The sequence below is a fragment of the Varanus komodoensis genome, unplaced genomic scaffold (genome assembly GCF_004798865.1).
Source record: "Varanus komodoensis strain SLA01 unplaced genomic scaffold, ASM479886v1 scaffold1, whole genome shotgun sequence".
In the NCBI taxonomy this organism is placed as follows: Eukaryota; Metazoa; Chordata; class Lepidosauria; order Squamata; family Varanidae; genus Varanus; species Varanus komodoensis.
The window spans coordinates 109,841,933-109,860,665 of record NW_025335268.1 but is presented as its reverse complement, the minus strand read 5'-3'; the positions used below and the strand labels follow the sequence as shown (position 1 = coordinate 109,860,665).

Below are 18,733 nucleotides of genomic sequence, written 5' to 3'. Positions count from 1 at the left end.
ATTTTGATTACCAAGTGGAGTTATAAGATGTGTTAAAAATAGCTTTGGGATTGGAGATAAAATGTAAAACTGCTTTCCCAGTTCTCTCCCCATCCTCCTAGTTTGGGAGGATGGAATGAGAGAGCCAAGAAGGCAGGAAGCAACTTGGGGAACTTCATGACTGAGAGCTCTTAATAACTCAGGTGCTTTCTCTGTGGGAGATCCCAAAGGGACATGAGCGAAGCCCAGATTAAAAATCCAAAATTTAATTGAACATCTGCACTGAAAAAACAAATAATAAACTTAGTCGAATGACATAGGTAACACTGATAATGTCTTATCTGATCCTGAAAATCATTTGGGCATTTCAGAATGCCTTGGAAGAAGGATCTGAATAATTCACATTCCTTTTTCAATCATTAGCAAAGTGAAACTCTGCAGGTCAACTTTTTTAGAGAGATAAGAGTAGACACATAAAAACAAACCCACACTTCAGTGTAATGCAGGGGTGACTGAATTTTAGCAATTTGGGATTTTCTGAATTATGACTGGCAAGTAAGTCATAATACTGTAACTGTGTGAGCCTGTAGCTCCTACTCCGGAGAGGAAAGCATTTGAAAGCTTAACTATCAGAGCTAAAATAAATAGAAAAAGAAAAGATGGTGGAAACTTCAGCTTTTTACAGATCCCTCCATCAACTCATGAATAGTTCACTTAACTAAGACCAAATTCTACAGAAAGAATTACAGTTTTATGTGGACAAGATAGAAAAGGGTAACTATGCAATCAAGAAATGGACTGCTCCATCCCTCTCTAAATCAACAGAATGGCAAGTACCTTTTACAGTTATATTTAAATAAGTACCTTTCATCAGGTAATCCTTCTGCAGCCAGGGTTTGCAGTTCACTAGGAAGGCTTTGCTCAGTTTCTGGGAATGAGGGGCTTGATCCTTTCTCCTGGACATCCTGAATGGACTTCCCATATGCCAAATTCTCTTCTGTACACTGATTTGCAGCAGTGACTTCAGCATCTGTATACACGTTTTGCTCCATCCCTTGAATGTCTTCTGAGGGCTTAGTTGCATCAGTCCCTTGACAGCACATGCTGGATTGCAAAGCTGAGGCACAGTCATCAGTTAATAACGTGCTCGTAATACCTGTTCTAAGGATGTCAACAGAAATATTTGCTTCTGTTTCCACTTTGTTCAACAAAGTGTCATTTGCTTCTTCTACACATTCCTCACTCCCACTGCTAGATACTGGTTTGCAGCAATCTGCGGAAAAATCATCAGGGTGTACCTTATTTTTAAATTCCTCTATTAGCCCATGAAGTGCTGTGTCCTGCCCTTTCTCTTGCTCTTGAACATCTGTTGATGTCTGCAAGCATTTTGTACTTCCAAAGGCATCTGGTGTCATAAACACTTTTTCTTGAAGTGCTTTTTCATCCAAAAGTTCACTGCAAGTGGATTTGCTCTTGTTCTCCCCAGGCAATATCCTGGACTGTTCCATTTGTGGTATGTATACATGAAAAACATCTTCAAGAGATGGCTGCACGGATGTGTTGCCTAGGTCAACAGCATTCTTACCATTCCCTTTGTCTTCTATTGGCCCTGGAACACAGCACTGGATTTGGTGTCTTTCTTCTTCAGATGAAGCTGCTTCTGTTTTACACACACTAATTAAATTACCTTCTTCTGCTTCTGCAGCAACAGTTCTGTCAAAATCATTCTTCAGAACTTCTTGAGAGGCAGCAATCACTAAAGACAGTTCATCGCCAGAAGTGGGAGGTAGATTCCCTATTTCTGAGCTAAGAAAATTTGCAGGTTGCAACTCTCCTCTTTCCAGGCTCACATCATTCTCATCATGGTCACTGCTTGTGGCACTGAAGCATTCACTTTCCCTTGTCTTCACATTCCTATTGTCTCCCTTAATATCTAACTCTGGCAAACTTGACAAAGCTTCTTCACTTAAACAATATGCACCAAAAAGGGTCTTTTCTGAAAAGGCACCTGGCAAACAAGAATCCTGAGCATTTGTGAATAATTTTTCCTCCTGTAATATTCCTTTATCAGTTACGCCATCACAGCTCCTAGCTTCTAAAGGCAATGTACGTTCTTCTGTTTTCTGGACACTCTTGGGTTCTCCGTTTTCATTCTTTTCTTCAGCCTCTTCTAATTCTTGCTTACACTCCAGTATTTCCTTAGGCATTGGGCTGCCCCCATCACCCGAACTGTTTTCAACTGAAAGGTTGGGTAATTCTGCAATGGGTGTATTTGGAATTGTCTTCTCAAAAATTTTGCTAATATGCTTCCTGAAATCCAAAAAGCCAATACTGAAGCCCCTGGAATGTGAACCATCCGGATCTTTTTCAGTGGTCCCTGCAGACTGCATGGGGGTTTCCATCTTGGGGATGCTAAAATTTTCCTCCAAAACACAGTTGCTCTTTTCCTTATTCCCCGTGTCATCTGAGCTCTTGCTGTGCTTGTCATCTGCACAGGTGATATTTGTTGCAATGCCCTCATTACAGTCTGCTTGCTTACCAAAAGATGAAAGGTTCAAAAGCTTCTCTTCAAAGCTTGAAAAGCTGAAGAGATTTTCTACCGAGCTGTCAAATTGCTGGGCTTTGAAGTTTACATCACTTTTTGCTCCTTTCGTTTTAATTGTTGAGATCTCAGTCTGCAGCTTCATGAAATTAAATGGTGACAAATTTCGTTCAAGCTGTCCAGCCTGAGAAGAGTTTCGTATAGTTAGACCCTCTTCTGAAAGCAAGCTTTCATTAGGAATTACAGATTCATTCCCTGGGATGGCATCTGCAGGAATATTGTCGAAATGCAGTACATCAGGGCTCTTTTGATCTGTTGTGCTTTTCTCTGCCGAAGTATTGTCTAACTGTATAGGTGTAGCAGCTGCTGCAGCAGCACCCAAGAGATTCTGGCATGCTGTAACTTCTAGCTCTTTTTGTAATTCACCCACATTGCCATCGTGCACAGAGCTTATGAGTTGCTGGATCATTCTGCAGTGCTGATCATCAGAAAGGGCTGCCAGAGGTGTTTGAGAGCCAGCAGGTATTAACTCGGACTGTTCAATACTGTCTGTTTTATATGATACACCACTTGAAGAAATGTCTTTGATTTCAGGTAACACAGGAGGATATTCCTGTGCTTCTGTGTTTTCAGCAGCCATGAAATGAGATGCCCTTTCACAACTTATTTTTCCAGGTTCATCTTGCAGTCTGAGTTTTTCTGTCAAACTTGGCCTCTCCTTCATTTCTATGTCTGAGCTTTTTTCTGCCAATTCTGCTATTTTACTTGACAGGTTAAGGTCAGTCCTGTTGTTCTTAGAATCATCTGCACAAGTTACTTTAAAATCCACTAGCAATGACTGTTCAGCATTGGCAGTGACTGCATTCTGTGTGAATGGAATGCACTCTGTAACACTACCATTGCTTCGTTCTGTGCCGTCTGTTAGTCCCTCTGATTGTTCATTTATGACAGCTTCTTTAGTCAGTGCCTCCCTGAGACCTATTTCTTCATGAGGATGGTCCGAACTCAGGGAATTAGAAGTCTCTTGAGCAGACTTGCTGAAGTTTTCTTTGTTGAAACAACTTCCTTCTGCCTGTGAATGTGCTACGGTTTGCAGGTTGTGATCTTGCATATAACCTCCCACAGATTCAGAAATACTCGATAAGGGTGCATTTTCATCCGTGCCAGTTGTGGGATCATTCAGTTTCATCTCTAACCCACAAAGAACTGTTTGGGGTTGATGTAGAACATCTGCAGTAACATTCTTTTCACTTTCATAAAGCCCCGGATGGTCATTGGGTTGGTTTACCACCAGTGAATTTTTGGTTTCTGGGGGCTTTTCATTAGGCTCTTGTTCATCGGGATTTGTAACTGCTGTCAGATAATTGTCATCCAGGCCTTTGAGTTCTGTGCTGGAAATGTGCTGTTGATTACTGCCAGCTGAAGCAAGAGGCTTTGGACTATCTTTCAGCTCTGCTTGTGGAGATGGTATCAAAGTGTCCACAATCTGTTGTACATCCATGGTCTTTCCATGAAGAACTTCCGAAGATGCACCATTACTCTCTAGTGCATATTTAGGGTCCCTTATACTGCTATCCTTCACGTCTGCAGACTCCAGCAGCTGAGAACCAGTCTCCACCCTGCTCATGGGCTGTGGTGGCGGGCTGCCACAAGCATCCTCTTTCATGCCTTGCTCATTTTCTTCAGTCACTTGTTCCTGCCGTACTTGCTGCGGGGAGTCCAATTTGCTTTTGGGTTTTGGAGCCAAAGTTGTGTCAGCTGTTTGACTTTTCATTTCTGTTTTGTATTCCCCCTGTCTGGTTTCATTACTTACTTTCTCATCCACAGTATCGCTTTGTTCAGCAACAGTCACAGGTACATAGTCAGCATCAGGGCAATCTATCTGGCTATGCTTTTTGCTTTCAGAAGGGGATATATTCTCCTGGAGTGTTGCTTTTTCTACTGAAACACATTCCGATTCTTTTGCTGATTCTTTTAAGTCCTGATGCTCTGTTTCTGCTTTAGGAACTGGTATTTTTTCTGGGGATGCTTGGTTGCCTTCAGATGTTATTTCATGCTCAACTTGGCCTTCCAACTCCCCTTCAGTTCTCTGAGCAAATGTTTGATCCCCAGATCTGTTCTGCTTATTTTGCATAACAGCATTGTCCTCTGAGTGCATCAGCAGTGAACCATGTACATCTGCTAAACAAACTTTGTCTGCCATGCTAGACTCTGGAAAGTGAAGTGGCGCATCTTCTGCACTGAGATTTAAAAGATCACAGCTCTGTGAGCATTTCCCCCCTTGTAAATATAGTGTTTTGACAGACTGTGGGCTTGTATGCATGTTTTCATTTGTGGCTGTTTTCTCTGTCTCTGATCCCAGACTTAAATCAGGTAAATGAGCTTTGAGCGTATGCAGACTCCATTCAGAACTGGCATCCTTTCCCAAAGCCTTGCCACTGGTAACATTTTTAGAAGCATCTACCGGAGAGCTTCTATGATCATCCCAGTTAATGTCAGGGCTGTCCTGCTTTGTGCAACTATCAAAGGTTAGCAGTGTCCCTTGGGAACAGTTTACTTCTTCGTGCACAGTTGGACTTGTTAAAACTGCCCTCTCAAGACTTCTATGCTGTCCCAAAGAAATGTCTTTGTTTTCTTCAGGTGTGACATTTCCTTGTTTAATGAGCTCACTCTCACTTGCAGCATCTCCTACACTTTCCCCCAGTGACAATCTTTCATCTACAACAGAATCTTCCTTCACAAGATGCACAAGATTTTCTGAGCCAGCTACAGTGATGCTTCCTCCACTCACATGTTCAGCTTGTGTGATTTCCCTGCTGCCAAATTGCTCTGCTCTGCCTTCAGACACAGTCCTTGGTGTTTGCTCTTCATTCTCCTCAGACAACAAGGGCACACTGGCAAGCTCGGAGCTAATGAGTAAAGCTACACTGTGATTTTCTCTTTCGGTAGTGAAGAGGATTCCTGGTTGTGTACCTGGAGCTTCATCTGGGCATGCCTTTTCCAACAGAAAACCCTTGTTTTGTCCTTCAATTGCAGTTGCCAGTGTCAGGTTTGAAAGATCCAAGGTGATATCGGATGTGGTAGGAACAGGCACAGACTGCTCCCTGAACTTCTCTGGAAAAACTGGATGGCATTCATCCCCTTTGTTCCCTGCTGCATCATTGCTACACTGGCTGATGGCAACACTCAACCCCACAAGACTCTGGCCATCAACAACTGTTCCACAGTTTTCAATATCTGAACCCCCTGTGGTGGGATAATTTGGGATTAAGGTTTCCTCTTTCATCACCAGGCTGTCTACACCATCTGTGTTCTGTCCACCTAGTTTTACTGCAGCCTGCTCTTCGTGATCCACTTGCAAACACTCTGTCTCCTGACTGGTCTCTTGAGTGATACAATAATCTTTCTGTTCTTCTCTCTCGGGTAATGGGATGACAGATGCCTCCCTCTCATCACTCAGCTGTTCACTCTGCTGTAATGGGTGCAATATATCTGTACCGGTCTGTGCAAGTCCAGCTCCGAGCTTGCAAGTAGCACCTGATGATGACCTCAGGTCTGAACTGGAATTATCTTGCTCATCCTTCGCTACAAGCAGGGTAGCAGACTGTTGCTCAACAGTTATGCCACTGTCCAGAGATGCCACAGGGGCAGATCCTGTCTCTTTCATGGAGATTGGGTATGGCAACAGGATAGGCAACCCCCCGGGGCTGACATCAAGACTCGCTGGAGCATATTCCTTGGCACACTCCACCAGGGGCACTGGCAGAAGTGTTCTTGCCGCCCCCTCCAAGGTGTCAGATGTGGCTTGGTCTTCCAGGTTACACAGGGCATTCTCCAGGGCCATCACATGTGGAGACACCAAAACTGGGTTTGTGCTGGGTGGTTCTTCAGCAGCATTGCTACAGAGGCCTTCATTTCTTAGGCTGCCAACAATGGAAACGTTTATTCATTTCAAATCGGCAATAAAGCGGAAGACAAAAAGTAAAAATTCAGGCCACAGAGATTTCAAAGCCATGCAGGCACATGCACTGGCAAGCTGTCTGCTTTCATGAGGCAAGAGACCAGAGGCACCGAAGCGATTTAAGCGTTCTGAGCATCATTACATGGAAATAGACGCCTTCAGCATTTTCTGCTGCCTATCATGTTAGATATGTGGATTTACTTTCCTTACAGATCTTTTTAAATAATTTATTGAGTTGCATGCTGCTTCTCTCCTTTGCTCTATAACAGTCATAAAATAAATCCTAAAAGGAATGCGGAGCATGGAAAATTAATCAGCACAAGACTGAATTTCAGGTGGAAAATTGTGGAGTGACCGAATTATTCCTGGGCTTAAAAGGACATGAGGTTCGAGTTACACTTTTTATTGCAGATTTCTGAGTTGTCTGAATTAAAGTCGCAATCCTAATCCATGTTACTAGAACAGAACTTCAATTCTCTGTAAATATGTCTAGTAGTTTTTCTTGGCACCCAAGGCAAAACACCGAGATGGTAACTTCTTTCTACAACCAGTACTGGAGTTCTTGGGCCTACTGCCGCTTCCACCTTTTCCTGCGTTGGCTCAATGATTTATTTAGTCCCAGTGGAGCCACCTTTCTATAATGCTCCACTGTTCTATAATGAAATAGCCTGTCTCCACTCTTACTTCAGAGGAAGAAGGTGCTTTATACTGTGTCAGACCATTGGTCCATCTAGCCCAGGGATTGTTGGTATTGACTACCAACACTTCCAGGTTCTTTCCTAGCCCTACCTGGAGTCACTGGGGATTGAACCTGAAACCTTCTGCATGCAAAGCAGCTGCTCCACCACTGAGCTGTGGCCACTTCTGCTGGACCCCAAGCCACAGATTCAGCCTGGTCAGCAATACATACTTTCTCACATCATGTTGGTATGTCGCTGCTCCCTGTAACTTCAGCCCCTCCATCTTGGCTTTACCCTCAACAGCTTTCCACCATTGCCGTTCACAGATGCAAATGATATGTTACTGTTCAGATCTAGTTCAGGTCATGAAGCTCCAAACCTCTGAGATTACAAAAGGGTGGCTGGTGGGGGAGGGGACTGTCACAATATCGTGCAGGCCTAATCTAGGTTCATCTTGCAATCAAAGAGGCTTTAAATCTACCACCTATGGGGATCAATAGTCTCTTCTCTGCAAACAGAATCCTTGCTCTTTCATCAGATACCTGGACTTCCATCGCAGTGACTGAGCACTTCACTATATATACACTTGCTGCCCTTTCTATCAAACTATGTAGAAAAGTGTATAAGGGCAAATGAGGTGCCTCATGAGAACAAAGTTGGCACAAATTGTGCAGCATATTAAACTGGCATGCAACCATGCATTCCCTCCTTCACATATTGTAAACTTGCTGGTATACAAGGTTTGATGCATAATAGCTGTAGCAGCAGGGAAAACAGTCAACAGTACGTACATAAACCCAAAATATTTGGCAAGTCCCACTGAGAAACAAAGCAAAACGAAACACCCGCCTCAAGAGGTTCATCAGGCATTAGCTACCAGCACCTACTGACTGAAAGACCAGAGAGTAAGGGAGAACCCACATGAAACAGCCCACTGGAGCAGCCATCACTGATTCATCACTTTTTCCTTGTGCTAGAAAGGAACACAAATATTTGTGTTGCTTGCTGTTGCTGCTTGAATTTGAGGTGTGCAAGTGCACCATTCCAGCTACCTGAAATGCTAAGCCTTGCCTGGTCAATGTCCTGCTAAGCACCAGATGCTGAAACGGGCACTATCCATGGTCCTTGACAAAGCCAGCCTTCAGCTATATCACTGTGCTTTTCACATGGCTGCTGTGAAACCGCAGTGCTGCAAAGCACAAAGCAGCAAGATGATCTTTGCTTTCAGACCCTTTCCACCCTCTCCCAAACTTCTAGGTACTTGAGGAAATGGAAGAGTGCAGTAGGTACATATGGAAGATGGAAGGATTTCACATGGAATGCAAGGAGAAAAGAAGTTCTCAAATATATAAAGCATGGCCATGTAGAGCTACTCAAAGATTTTCCAGTATTCTGGCTGTCATGAAAAGAGGAGGCAGTCCTCTTCAGATGGTCACCTTCTAAAGTCAAGGCTTATGAATGTGATGTGAGGCTGGGGCACTCCCTCTTGTTGATGTTGGTCCTGTTCAGGTACAGAATACCAGAAGAGGACTAAAATGCCCTACAAACACATCAGTGCACTAGTGAATGTTCTGCTACATTTACTAGTTGTTCTCCCATCTCTCCAGGTTTACTCATTATACTCTACTTAATGTACTACTTTACTTCTCCCAAGGAAGCATAGGTCTTGTTTTACCTCTCTCTCTTCTTTGTGTTTGTCAGAAACACACTTTAGCCAGCAGTTCCAAATCTTTAACTGATGATGTATGGCAGAGCAGGACACTTTGGTAAGTATAAGATAATGCTTCAGCATTTATAGCTGACACTGATCCAAAGGGCAGAGTTAGTGGTGACAAGTGACAGTTGTCATGAGTAACCTTCTCATCACACAGAGAGAATCCCAGTCCAAATAGAGAAGAATTAATCTTTTTTTAATGGACTTTGTCTTTCTTTAGCAATTTGTCTGAATACTTTCAACAATTAATTCTGAATATATTTACGAGTATATAGTAACATTTTGGAAACTCAACAAAAAGAGTTATTTGCAGAGCAAGACTGTCAGCACCATAAAGGTAATTATGCGTAGCCCTCTACATTCTTTTATGGAACTGACTTAGGGCCTTGGAGGAAAAGATGATCGCATTTACTGTACTTCCTGTAGGTTATAATGTTGCTGTTCCTGTAATACACTTGCTGGAGGGGTCCTTCTCTAACAAGGAACCCAGGGAAAACCTGTGCTCTTGGGGAGATGGCCACAAGTTCATCTCTGCTGCAGGCAGAAGACTGTGCCTCTGAGGCAGAGGCTGACCCACTGCCACCCCCACCCCTCCAGGAGCATCATTGCCTCAAGTGACAGGCAAGTAGGGCTCCTGTGAGGAGGAGTGCTTGCTTTCATGGGGGACTCCTCAGGAGAAACTGAATCCTCAGAAGTAGGGCTCTTGCCAGAGAGCTCTACTTAATAAGGTGCAGCTGAGGCATGATGCTCTGTGCTACTGACCTTTGGAGTCCTGTCTGAGTCTTCTTCTGAACTTGGCTGCTTTGTTGTGCTTTGCTCATATTTTGACCACTCCTGCCTGCCTTCTTCCTCACTGAACTGAAACTTTGATGTTTGGCCATTTGGCACCTTTACTCTTTGGATTCCCTCATATCTTGGAGTCTGGGTCAGCCAAAGCAGGACTAAGCACTAAGAGGAAGGTAAAAACACAAGAAGTGCCTCCTCTTTCTTCTCCTAATACAGTCCAGCTGTGCCAATGCATCCTGTGAAATGGAAGTGATTGCTTGTTTATACTGAACAAATGACGAGCTGCAGCAAAATGTTCCTAACAAGAGTAGCCATGGCATGAGTGGTTTTAGAAGTTAAGAGTCCTCCTCCCCTTTTAGGGCACTTATCACAAATTAAACAAAGTTATGTATGGACAGATGGCTTAGTACACTTTTCCCAACATAGTATCATCCAGCTATTCTGTATTACAACACCCTTCGTAACATACCATTGCTCCTGTTGCCTGGGTATGGTAGAAGAACTAGTCTAAGACATCTGGAGAGCACTAGGTTCCATTGCCTCCTCACAATGCCGCCCGGCAGAGCTTTTTCGAGTGGTACAAGGCCTGGTTCGCCCGGGTCCTAAGGAAGATCCGATGCCACCCTCAAAGGCCCACTGTGACGACTTTGCCAGGCATTTCAGGGAGAAAATCGCTCAGATTCGTCACGAGCTGGACTCCACTAATGAATCAGAGGTTTCTGGGGAGACGCCAATGCTACCGTCTGGTCCAAAATTATTGGAGGAATTTCAATTATTGCGGCCCGATGATGTGGGCAAGGTGCTTGGACGAGTACGTCCCACCACTTGCCTATTGGATCCTTGCCCGTCTTGGTTAATAGATAACTCCAAGCACGGGATTGGGACCTGGATCTTGGAAGTGGTTAATGCTTCTGAGGGAGGGTCGAGTGCCTGCCCTTTTAAAGGAGGCAGTAATACGACTGGTCCTGATGAAAGCGTCACTGGATCCAGAGATGGCCACTAACTATAGACCTGCGGCCAACATCCCGTTTCTGGGCAAGGTGTTGGAGCGAGTGGTGGCGGGACAACTCCAAGCACTCTTGGATGAAACTGATTATCTGGATCCTTTTCAGTCCGGCTTCAGACCTGGGTACGGTACTGAATCTGCCTTGGTCGCCCTGTACGATGACCTGTGCAGGGAGAAGGACAGGGGGAGTGCATCCCTGTTGGTTCTCCTGGACCTCTCGGCGGCTTTCGATACCATCAACCATGGTATCCTTCTGGACAGGCTTGCGGGATTGGGGGTTGGAGGCACTGCTTTGCAGTGGTTCCGCTCCTATCTCAACGGTCGATTCCAGAAGGTAGTGCTGGGGGACTATGTCTCTGCGCCATGGCAGCTATGCCATGGAGTACCACAGGGCTCCATTCTATCCCCTCTGCTATTTAACATCTATATGAAACCGCTGGGAGAGGTCATCAGGAGGTGTGGGCTGCGGAATCATCAGTACACTTATGATACCCAGCTCTACCTCTCGTTTTCCACTAATCCAGGTGAGGCAGTGGCTGTGCTGAACCGGTGCCTGGCCGAGGTAATGGAATGGATGAGGGCCAATAAACTGAAACTAAATCCAGACAAGACGGCGGTCCTGTTGGTTGGCGGATCGGGCTTCGGAGAGGGTGGATTTGACCTGGTCCTGAATGGTGCAACACTCCCTCTTAGGGACAAGGTCCGCAGCTTAGGAGTATTCCTCGACCCGGAGCTTTCTTTGGAAACTCAGGTGACAGCGGTGGCGAGGAGCGCCTTCCTTCAGCTTCGGCTGATTAATCAGCTGCGCCCCTACCTGGAGTACGACTGCCTGGCGACGGTGACACACGCGCTGGTGACTTCCCGCCTAGACTTCTGTAACGCGCTTTACGTGGGGCTTCCCCTGAAGACAGTCCGAACACTTCAATTGGTGCAAAATAGAGCTGCCAGGTTGCTGACGGGGACGGGGCGTTATGCTCACATGACTCCAGTCCTCCGTCAGCTTCACTGGCTTCCCATTGAAGCACGGGCCCAATTCAAGGTGTTGGTTATGACCTATAAAGCCCTAAATGGCTTGGGTCCTGGCTACCTGAACGAGCGCTTACGTCCGTATATGCCCGACCGCCCCTTGAGATCTGCGGGAGAGTCCCTTCTCCGGGAACCCTCCATGAAAGAAATTAGGAGAGTAAGTACTCGGAGGAGGGCTTTCTCTGCGGTGGCGCCCAGCCTATGGAATTCACTCCCCAAAGAGGTCTGCCTGGCACCGTCATTACTGGTTTTTCGGCGCCAGGTAAAGACCTTTTTATTTCAACATCATTTTAATTGTTAAAATATATGATCTGGCCAGGGCAACTTCTTCTTCCTTCTCTTTTCTCCTCCTATATTCTATATCTACTTATTTTATACTGTTAATTTTAATTTTATATTATGATGTTTGTATCTCAATGTATTTTTTGTATTTTTGTATTTATTGGTAATTTATTACGTTCTATTGTATTTCAATGTATTTTATTGTGTTGTAAGCCGCCCCGAGGCTTCGGCAAGGGGCGGCATAGAAATGTTATAATAATAATAATAATAATAATAATAATAATAATAATAATAATAATAATAGGTTGGAGAAGCTTAGCCTAGTAAATTTGAGGGGTATATTCCAATAGGGTTGGAGTGCTGGGCTAGGACTAGAATGCAAAAGATTTGGGTTCTAGTCTTCACTCATTCATGAAGCTCAGTGGTTCAGTTTGAGCCAGTCACAGGCTCTGGTTATTACAACATTCTCGTGATGACAAATGGAGGAGAATAATGCCCACCACCTGGGTAACTTGGAGGAAAGACAGGATATAAATGTAACAAAAACCACAACTAGATTGCAATTCTGCTTCTTAGGAAGGTATATTTTAAAAAAGAAACCATGTTGAAAAATCCCCATAATGGGAAAATGTCAATACAGAATGGGGTAGGTTTTGTTTTTAAAATGTACATGTTACCTTTAAAGATACCCCCCCCCCCGTTTGTATTTTGCTTTGGAAATTGACACAATAAAATTAAGACATGAACAAGAAACAACATAAAGTGACAAAAGCCCATGTCCTAATAGGTTCATGTTGTTAACAGCAAATCCTCCTAAGTCTCTGATCCTAATCAGTGGGTCTTGCTTCCAAATAAATTTCAAATTGGATACAAGGCTTTAAAAATAGGCTCAAACTCTGCATTTCTGCTCCTAATTATACCTTGGTGAAGGCACAACAGCTCCAAGTACCCTGGGAGCAACAACATTTTCTTGAATATGGATTTACAAGTTCATGACCTGTCTGCCAGAGTGCTGACAGCAATTTGGTGGCACTAGATTAGCAGACTCACTTACCAAAGCAGATTTTTCAGTGGGTGGATGAATTCTATGTGCTAAGTGGTTTACCTCTATGTATTAAATACAGCATGCTTCATAATGCCCAACTCCCCTTTTACTCTACATTTAAGTTGCATTTTCTTGCTTAACAAACTCATACAAATTAAACTAGCAGAATTAAAAGACAGGGCAAAAAAATTGGTTGGATGATGCCAACAGCTATACTAGTCAGCCACGTAAACTAATTAAGATAAAAATAATGAAGAACTAGTTATCTACCATAAGTACGAATATAGTCTTGAAAAAATGGGAAATGATCTCTAGCAGGAAAACCTCATTAAGTCTTCTCTTGAAATAAAGCAGACGGAGAGAAAACACAATTCCGCTCATGTTGTTTGGTCTCAAACTGGGGTCTGAACCTCTTTCAGAAAAAAGCTCTTGCGGCTACATTTTAGTGGTGGGAAGCACTCAAAGCCAACAGGGCAAGGCCATAGGTATTACATGAGCTCAGTTTAACATAAAATTCTTACTGGCAGTAACTTTTCTACATGGGACATTTATTGTGTGCTCATTATTTCAAACTCATAGTGGTTTATGGGTTCTTTAGATGACATTACAACCCCCCAGTTTTGTTTTTAAAGAGCATTTTCTGCATTCTTTAAATCAGGGAAAACATGGTATTAGTGAACATGCTTTTTGTACTTGTACATTTGCACTATTCTGCTATACCACAGGGCCATCTAGAAGTGTGTAACAGAAAAGCAGGAAGAAGTCTTCATGCACTGCCTGTAATTTAAGGCTGTGATGAAGCTGAAGTAGATGAAGCAGATTAAAAACCTTTGTACAGAAGCCAGATGCCTTCAGAGAAAGGGAAAAGGCTACACAAAAACCAGGGCATCACCATATAATGCAATAATGAACAAATGTAATAATATTCTCAGTTGTATCATGGCTGAAGTGATTGACACTTCTGGCCATGAAAATGTGCAGTGACGGCAGATATTTTCAATGAAATAAAAGACTACTTCATGGAAGGAAAAACCAAGCACATCTGTCTTAGAAACACAGTTCTCACCTTACATATATAGGGACATACTTGAAAGTTAAGAATCCAGAAAACCAAATTGATACAATCAATCATTATCAAAAAAACATAACCTCTATCAGTCCAACAAAAAAGAGTATCTGAAGAAGGGATATCTCTACATGTTTGGTGGGGATCAACCGTATGGTTATGAGCAAGAGCTGTGTGTCGTTGGGGATCACTTAAGCATTGTGACAGGACACATGCTTTTGCTTGCACAGAAGTGATCCCTGTATTTACATCCATGGCTGGATATCAGACTCTTCAGCTTCCAAACCCTACAGTTTGCAGACATCTCAGGCAGTGATTACAGATCATAATCCTGCTCAGCCCATTTCACCCATTAATCACATAAAGGGGTGCACAAGCACTGGTGCCCTTGACCCCAGTGTCCACTTATCAAACACTGGCATGTGAGAACCAGCAGGGTTTCCACATCTATATAGGTCTGCAAATATATACTTTCCTGTTCTCAGATATTGACCTTCAATCTGTAGTGGTTGGTAGGTGGAGCAAGGATGTAGCAAAGTGTCAGGAAAGTAACAAAAGCCCCTAGTAAGGTTCTACCACCTCATTCTGTATGTGGACCCCTTCATGCAATTAACATGTGTAATGACTAGGATGTCTGTCAAATCTAGTATTTCTGGGTCTAGAGTCTCAGAATATGCCTATATCTTTCAGAATTGCACAAAATTGAGAATATCCAACTTTATGTATCATAGCACTACAGTGATGAATACTTATTTATTGGAATAAAGCATAATATGTATTCCATCTTTGTTGGAATATTATCTTCAACTCAAAAGTGTCCATGAAACTGTGTAAACATATATGGACTGAACAAGTAGGGGAAAGGAAAGTAGGTTTTACCTACTCATATGGCACTCACCAATGTGTACGTAAAGTGAGATCTAAGTATGATATATACCCTATCTTTCCATAAGATATGTATTCTAGCATCAGGATTAGTTTTTTTTCCTTCCACTGCCTGACCAGAAATCAAAACCTGAGGTTCACTCATTTTGCAATGTGCGCACATCTGTATAAACACAGGAACTTTGTCAAAATTCAAGATTAGCATATATAGCAAAAGGTATATTCCTATGGACTACCTGAGTATACTGTTTTTGGTTTAATGGGAACTAGAATCTTACGAAGGCTGAAGTCTTTTATTTGCCTTTTGCTTTCACTAAACCCAAGTTAAGGACAGACAATATAGCAATATAAAACAAGCCATTAATAATGTAAGCAGTTAAAAAATTGCAAAACCATGCTGTCATCCAAGGACAAAAATCCCACAAACAGCCTAAAATCATGTAAGTAGTGTTTTAAAAGCCATGTACTTTCTCAGACATCACAAGCAAACCATTAATGCAAGGCCTTGCATGACAGCAAAACAAACACATTTCATCAAGCTGCTCACACTTGCTACTTTGCTACTTGTTACTTGCACTTGGTATAGTATACCTGTTTATGCCTGAGGTCTGGGACCTTGAATCTTCATTTACATCGACCCCAGCAAAAAGAAGATTCTTTGGGGCAAGTGACTGGTAGAGCTCCCCTTCCTTCCAATAAGGCACTAATGGCCAGTTGCCTCTGACAGAAAAGGTTTTGTGAAAAGAGAAACATATACATGTCCTAAAAGCAGTCTTAAAAATCAGAGAAACTGACATACAAGAGATATCCCTCAGAATATCACTACCATTACAATATTCACTTTCTTCAATATGCTTCCATCTGAAAGAATGCCATGCTTCACAGAAAGGAAAATAAGTCAAACACTGAAATGAAAGCAATTAAGTCACACATTACAAAATATGTGTGCTTGACTACCAGATGGGCAGCTGGAAAAGTAATTAACTCTGAAAGTACATTGCAACTACTAAAAAAAGTGTTGAGGTCCTACACATACAAGGTCATAGTTTCATCTGTGTCAATCCAAAAGAACCACCTCCTGATTTTATACCCTCCATAACTAAAGTGCATTAGACTTCTCACTTCATGAGGATTATGCTTTGAAATGAAATGTACCAGCCTAGATACGAAAATCAAATGGGGACACCCATTTGATAAGGGACAACCCTGATGGTGGAATTCCTTCTCACCTATAGGATGCACCTGGTCTTTCCCAGAATTTTGATTACATTTTTCCTCTTGCATCATTTAAATGACCTGTAACTGTTCTCTTCTCTTAGGGTTTTGTTTTTTTTTTTGGTTTTTTTTTTTGTGCGGGGGAGTTGGTTAATGCTGTATTATTTGCCTTGCTTTGGGTTTATTTCATAATGAAGGTAGGTAAACTAAATCTGCCTTTTACTACATTGGTTGGGAATGCAGAAGGATGGTTAGTAGAGTATTATGGGACTTTCAGTTTGCAGTGTTAACTGGGTTACCGTAGCAGAAGTTCCCTTGGGCAACAGCCTACATCATAAGATACATTCGTTCATTACCAAAGTAAAGACATATCCGGTACCTACCTTGTATCGCTTCCACTTAAGAAGGAGCCATTACCTGGCAATGGTAATGGAGGAGCAGAATCTAAAGGTGAACTATCCAAGTCATCTTGCTCAGCAGGTCTGCCCCTGTTCCTTTTCCTCTGCTTTTTCTTTTTTATTTCTTTCTCATCAGGGGGCAGCTGGACTGTCTCTGGAACTGATGGAACTTCCTAGAATGGTTAAAGGATGGGTTCAATCAAAGAGCTGACACATATGCTCGGTTCCACTGTGGTTACCCACCCTTGTTTTTATACTGAATACTTAGTTGTACCACAAAGTGCAAAAGTGCAACCATAAATGAACTCTCAGCATTCTTTTCTGCATTTCCCCACACTTTGTTCTGACTGGGGGGTAACAACTGACCCACAATAATCATTAGGCAAAATAAATCCCAGAGGAAGGAGAAAACAACTCTTATGCTAGATATGATACTCTTAGGTGGCCCCTAGAGGGTATCCTTATCTCATTTTCCTGCCCAGTGAATGTTTTCATTTGGTCAGCAACTGTATCACTATTCTGAAGAGGGAGGGAAAGAAAACTTATACAGAGAAATTTAAAAAACTAAACAGTGAAAGGGCAATAATCTGCATGCCTAAATGAAAACCATTTTTTCTACACACTCGAAAATAAGGGTTACCATGGGTTACCAAATGCTAAACACTAACATACACAAAGAGTCATGTGGCACCTTAAAAGCTGAGTTAGTTCACATATAAAAGCACCGTAAAGTAATTAGTCTTCAAGGTCCCACAAGACTACTGCTTTAGCTGCAACAGAGTAACATAGTTACCTGTCTGGAAATTGTTGCAGACACATGTTTTCTTTTCAGGACTGAATTGAAATAATTGGAGTGAACAGTATCTTACCAGAAGAAAGATGGCAGGCCTCCAAGAAAGGTCATGTGAGTGACTGAGGACAATGCATGCAACTAGAGCACCACTAGCTGATGTCAACTTAGGTGCTTCTAGGCAGATGATGCTTAGAACCATCAGCTAAGAGATCATCTTTCCAGACACTGTACTGTATATATGTCCAGTTTCAAAGAACAGAGAATCAAGATTTACTTTATAAGTTTTAAATTCCTACTTTTCCACTACTTAACCAGTAGGTAGCATCTTACTAAAGCAAAGCAGCATACCTACACATATAGTTCTTCTGCTTTCAGAAATACCTCATTTTCCCTGCTCTTAAAAAAGGCAACGTTCTCTGAAAAAAGATAGTAGCAAAACTGGAGGATCACACCTTCATTGAAAGAACACAAACAACTGTAAGGAATCACAAGTGCACAATAAATGTCTTGTTTCTTCCAAGAAAGAAAAAGATGGAAAGAGCAGTAAAAAAAACACAGTAAGGTTAGAAGCAGAAAGTGTAGTTATCTGGGCTCCTGTACAATTCCCTGAAGGCTCTAGACTGAAAGCTCCATGGTTTCTCTGCAAAAAATAGGGTTTTTTCTCTTCTCCCTGTTTTGAAGGAGCAATATAATTTCTAAAATGAAAGAGATTTCCAAAAGTCTGCAGCCCTAGAGATATCCATTCAAAAATAATTCACTTCAAGTTCAATGGAAGATACTCTCAAGCAAGTTTGTATAGGATTACAGTCCTAAAAGTTTAATATATTCAAGATTAAATTGCAAAACTTAGTTTGACCTCAGGTAACTTTTCTACCTAGTACATCACCTTAAATTCATCTCCTTCCTTGCTAATTTAAGGACTGACACATTTTCCTGCTGCCTCAGGAACATGTGAGGAACAGATAGATCAATGGTTGGAGACGGACTTTGTGTTTAGCAAGTGCATTGCCAAATTTCTTTATGTTCTTCCACCCACAATGCAGGGCAACATCATGGAGGAGAAGGCTATCAATGGCCATTAGCTTTGTTGGCTATGTGCCTTCTCCTTTATCAGAAGTGGCATGACTGCATATTCTAGTTGCTGAGGAGCTTGGGCAGGCAGAACTCTCGTAACCACCCTGCTTGAGGGATCCTGTGCGTGTCTGGTTTGCCAGAATGTGACTGGAGTACTGCATGGGAGGGGCCATTGGTCTGATCCAGCACGGCTTCTCTTAGTTCTTAAAATTAGCATGCATTCATAGCTCCTGTGAAGAGTATAATTTTCATTCCCAATACAATGGTAAGAAGAGTAATTT

At 42.5% G+C, this 18,733-nt stretch overlaps 1 protein-coding gene across 8 annotated transcripts in view; it reads right to left on the bottom strand.

Annotated features, from left to right (window-relative positions):
• The window catches only part of TACC2 (transforming acidic coiled-coil containing protein 2), a 189,855-nt gene that overhangs the window by 141,229 nt on the left and 29,893 nt on the right, over window positions 1-18,733 (bottom strand). For 7 of the 8 annotated variants that reach the window (XM_044440298.1, XM_044440279.1, XM_044440288.1 and 4 more), the window contains 3 exons: window positions 16,571-16,758; window positions 15,564-15,692; window positions 844-6,444 (listed from right to left, as the gene is read on the bottom strand). In XM_044440298.1, the coding sequence (XP_044296233.1) occupies window positions 844-6,444; window positions 15,564-15,692; window positions 16,571-16,758 (5,918 nt within the window). The remainder of the gene's footprint in view (window positions 1-843; window positions 6,445-15,563; window positions 15,693-16,570; window positions 16,759-18,733) is intronic. The other variant, XM_044440341.1, reaches the window with a different exon arrangement.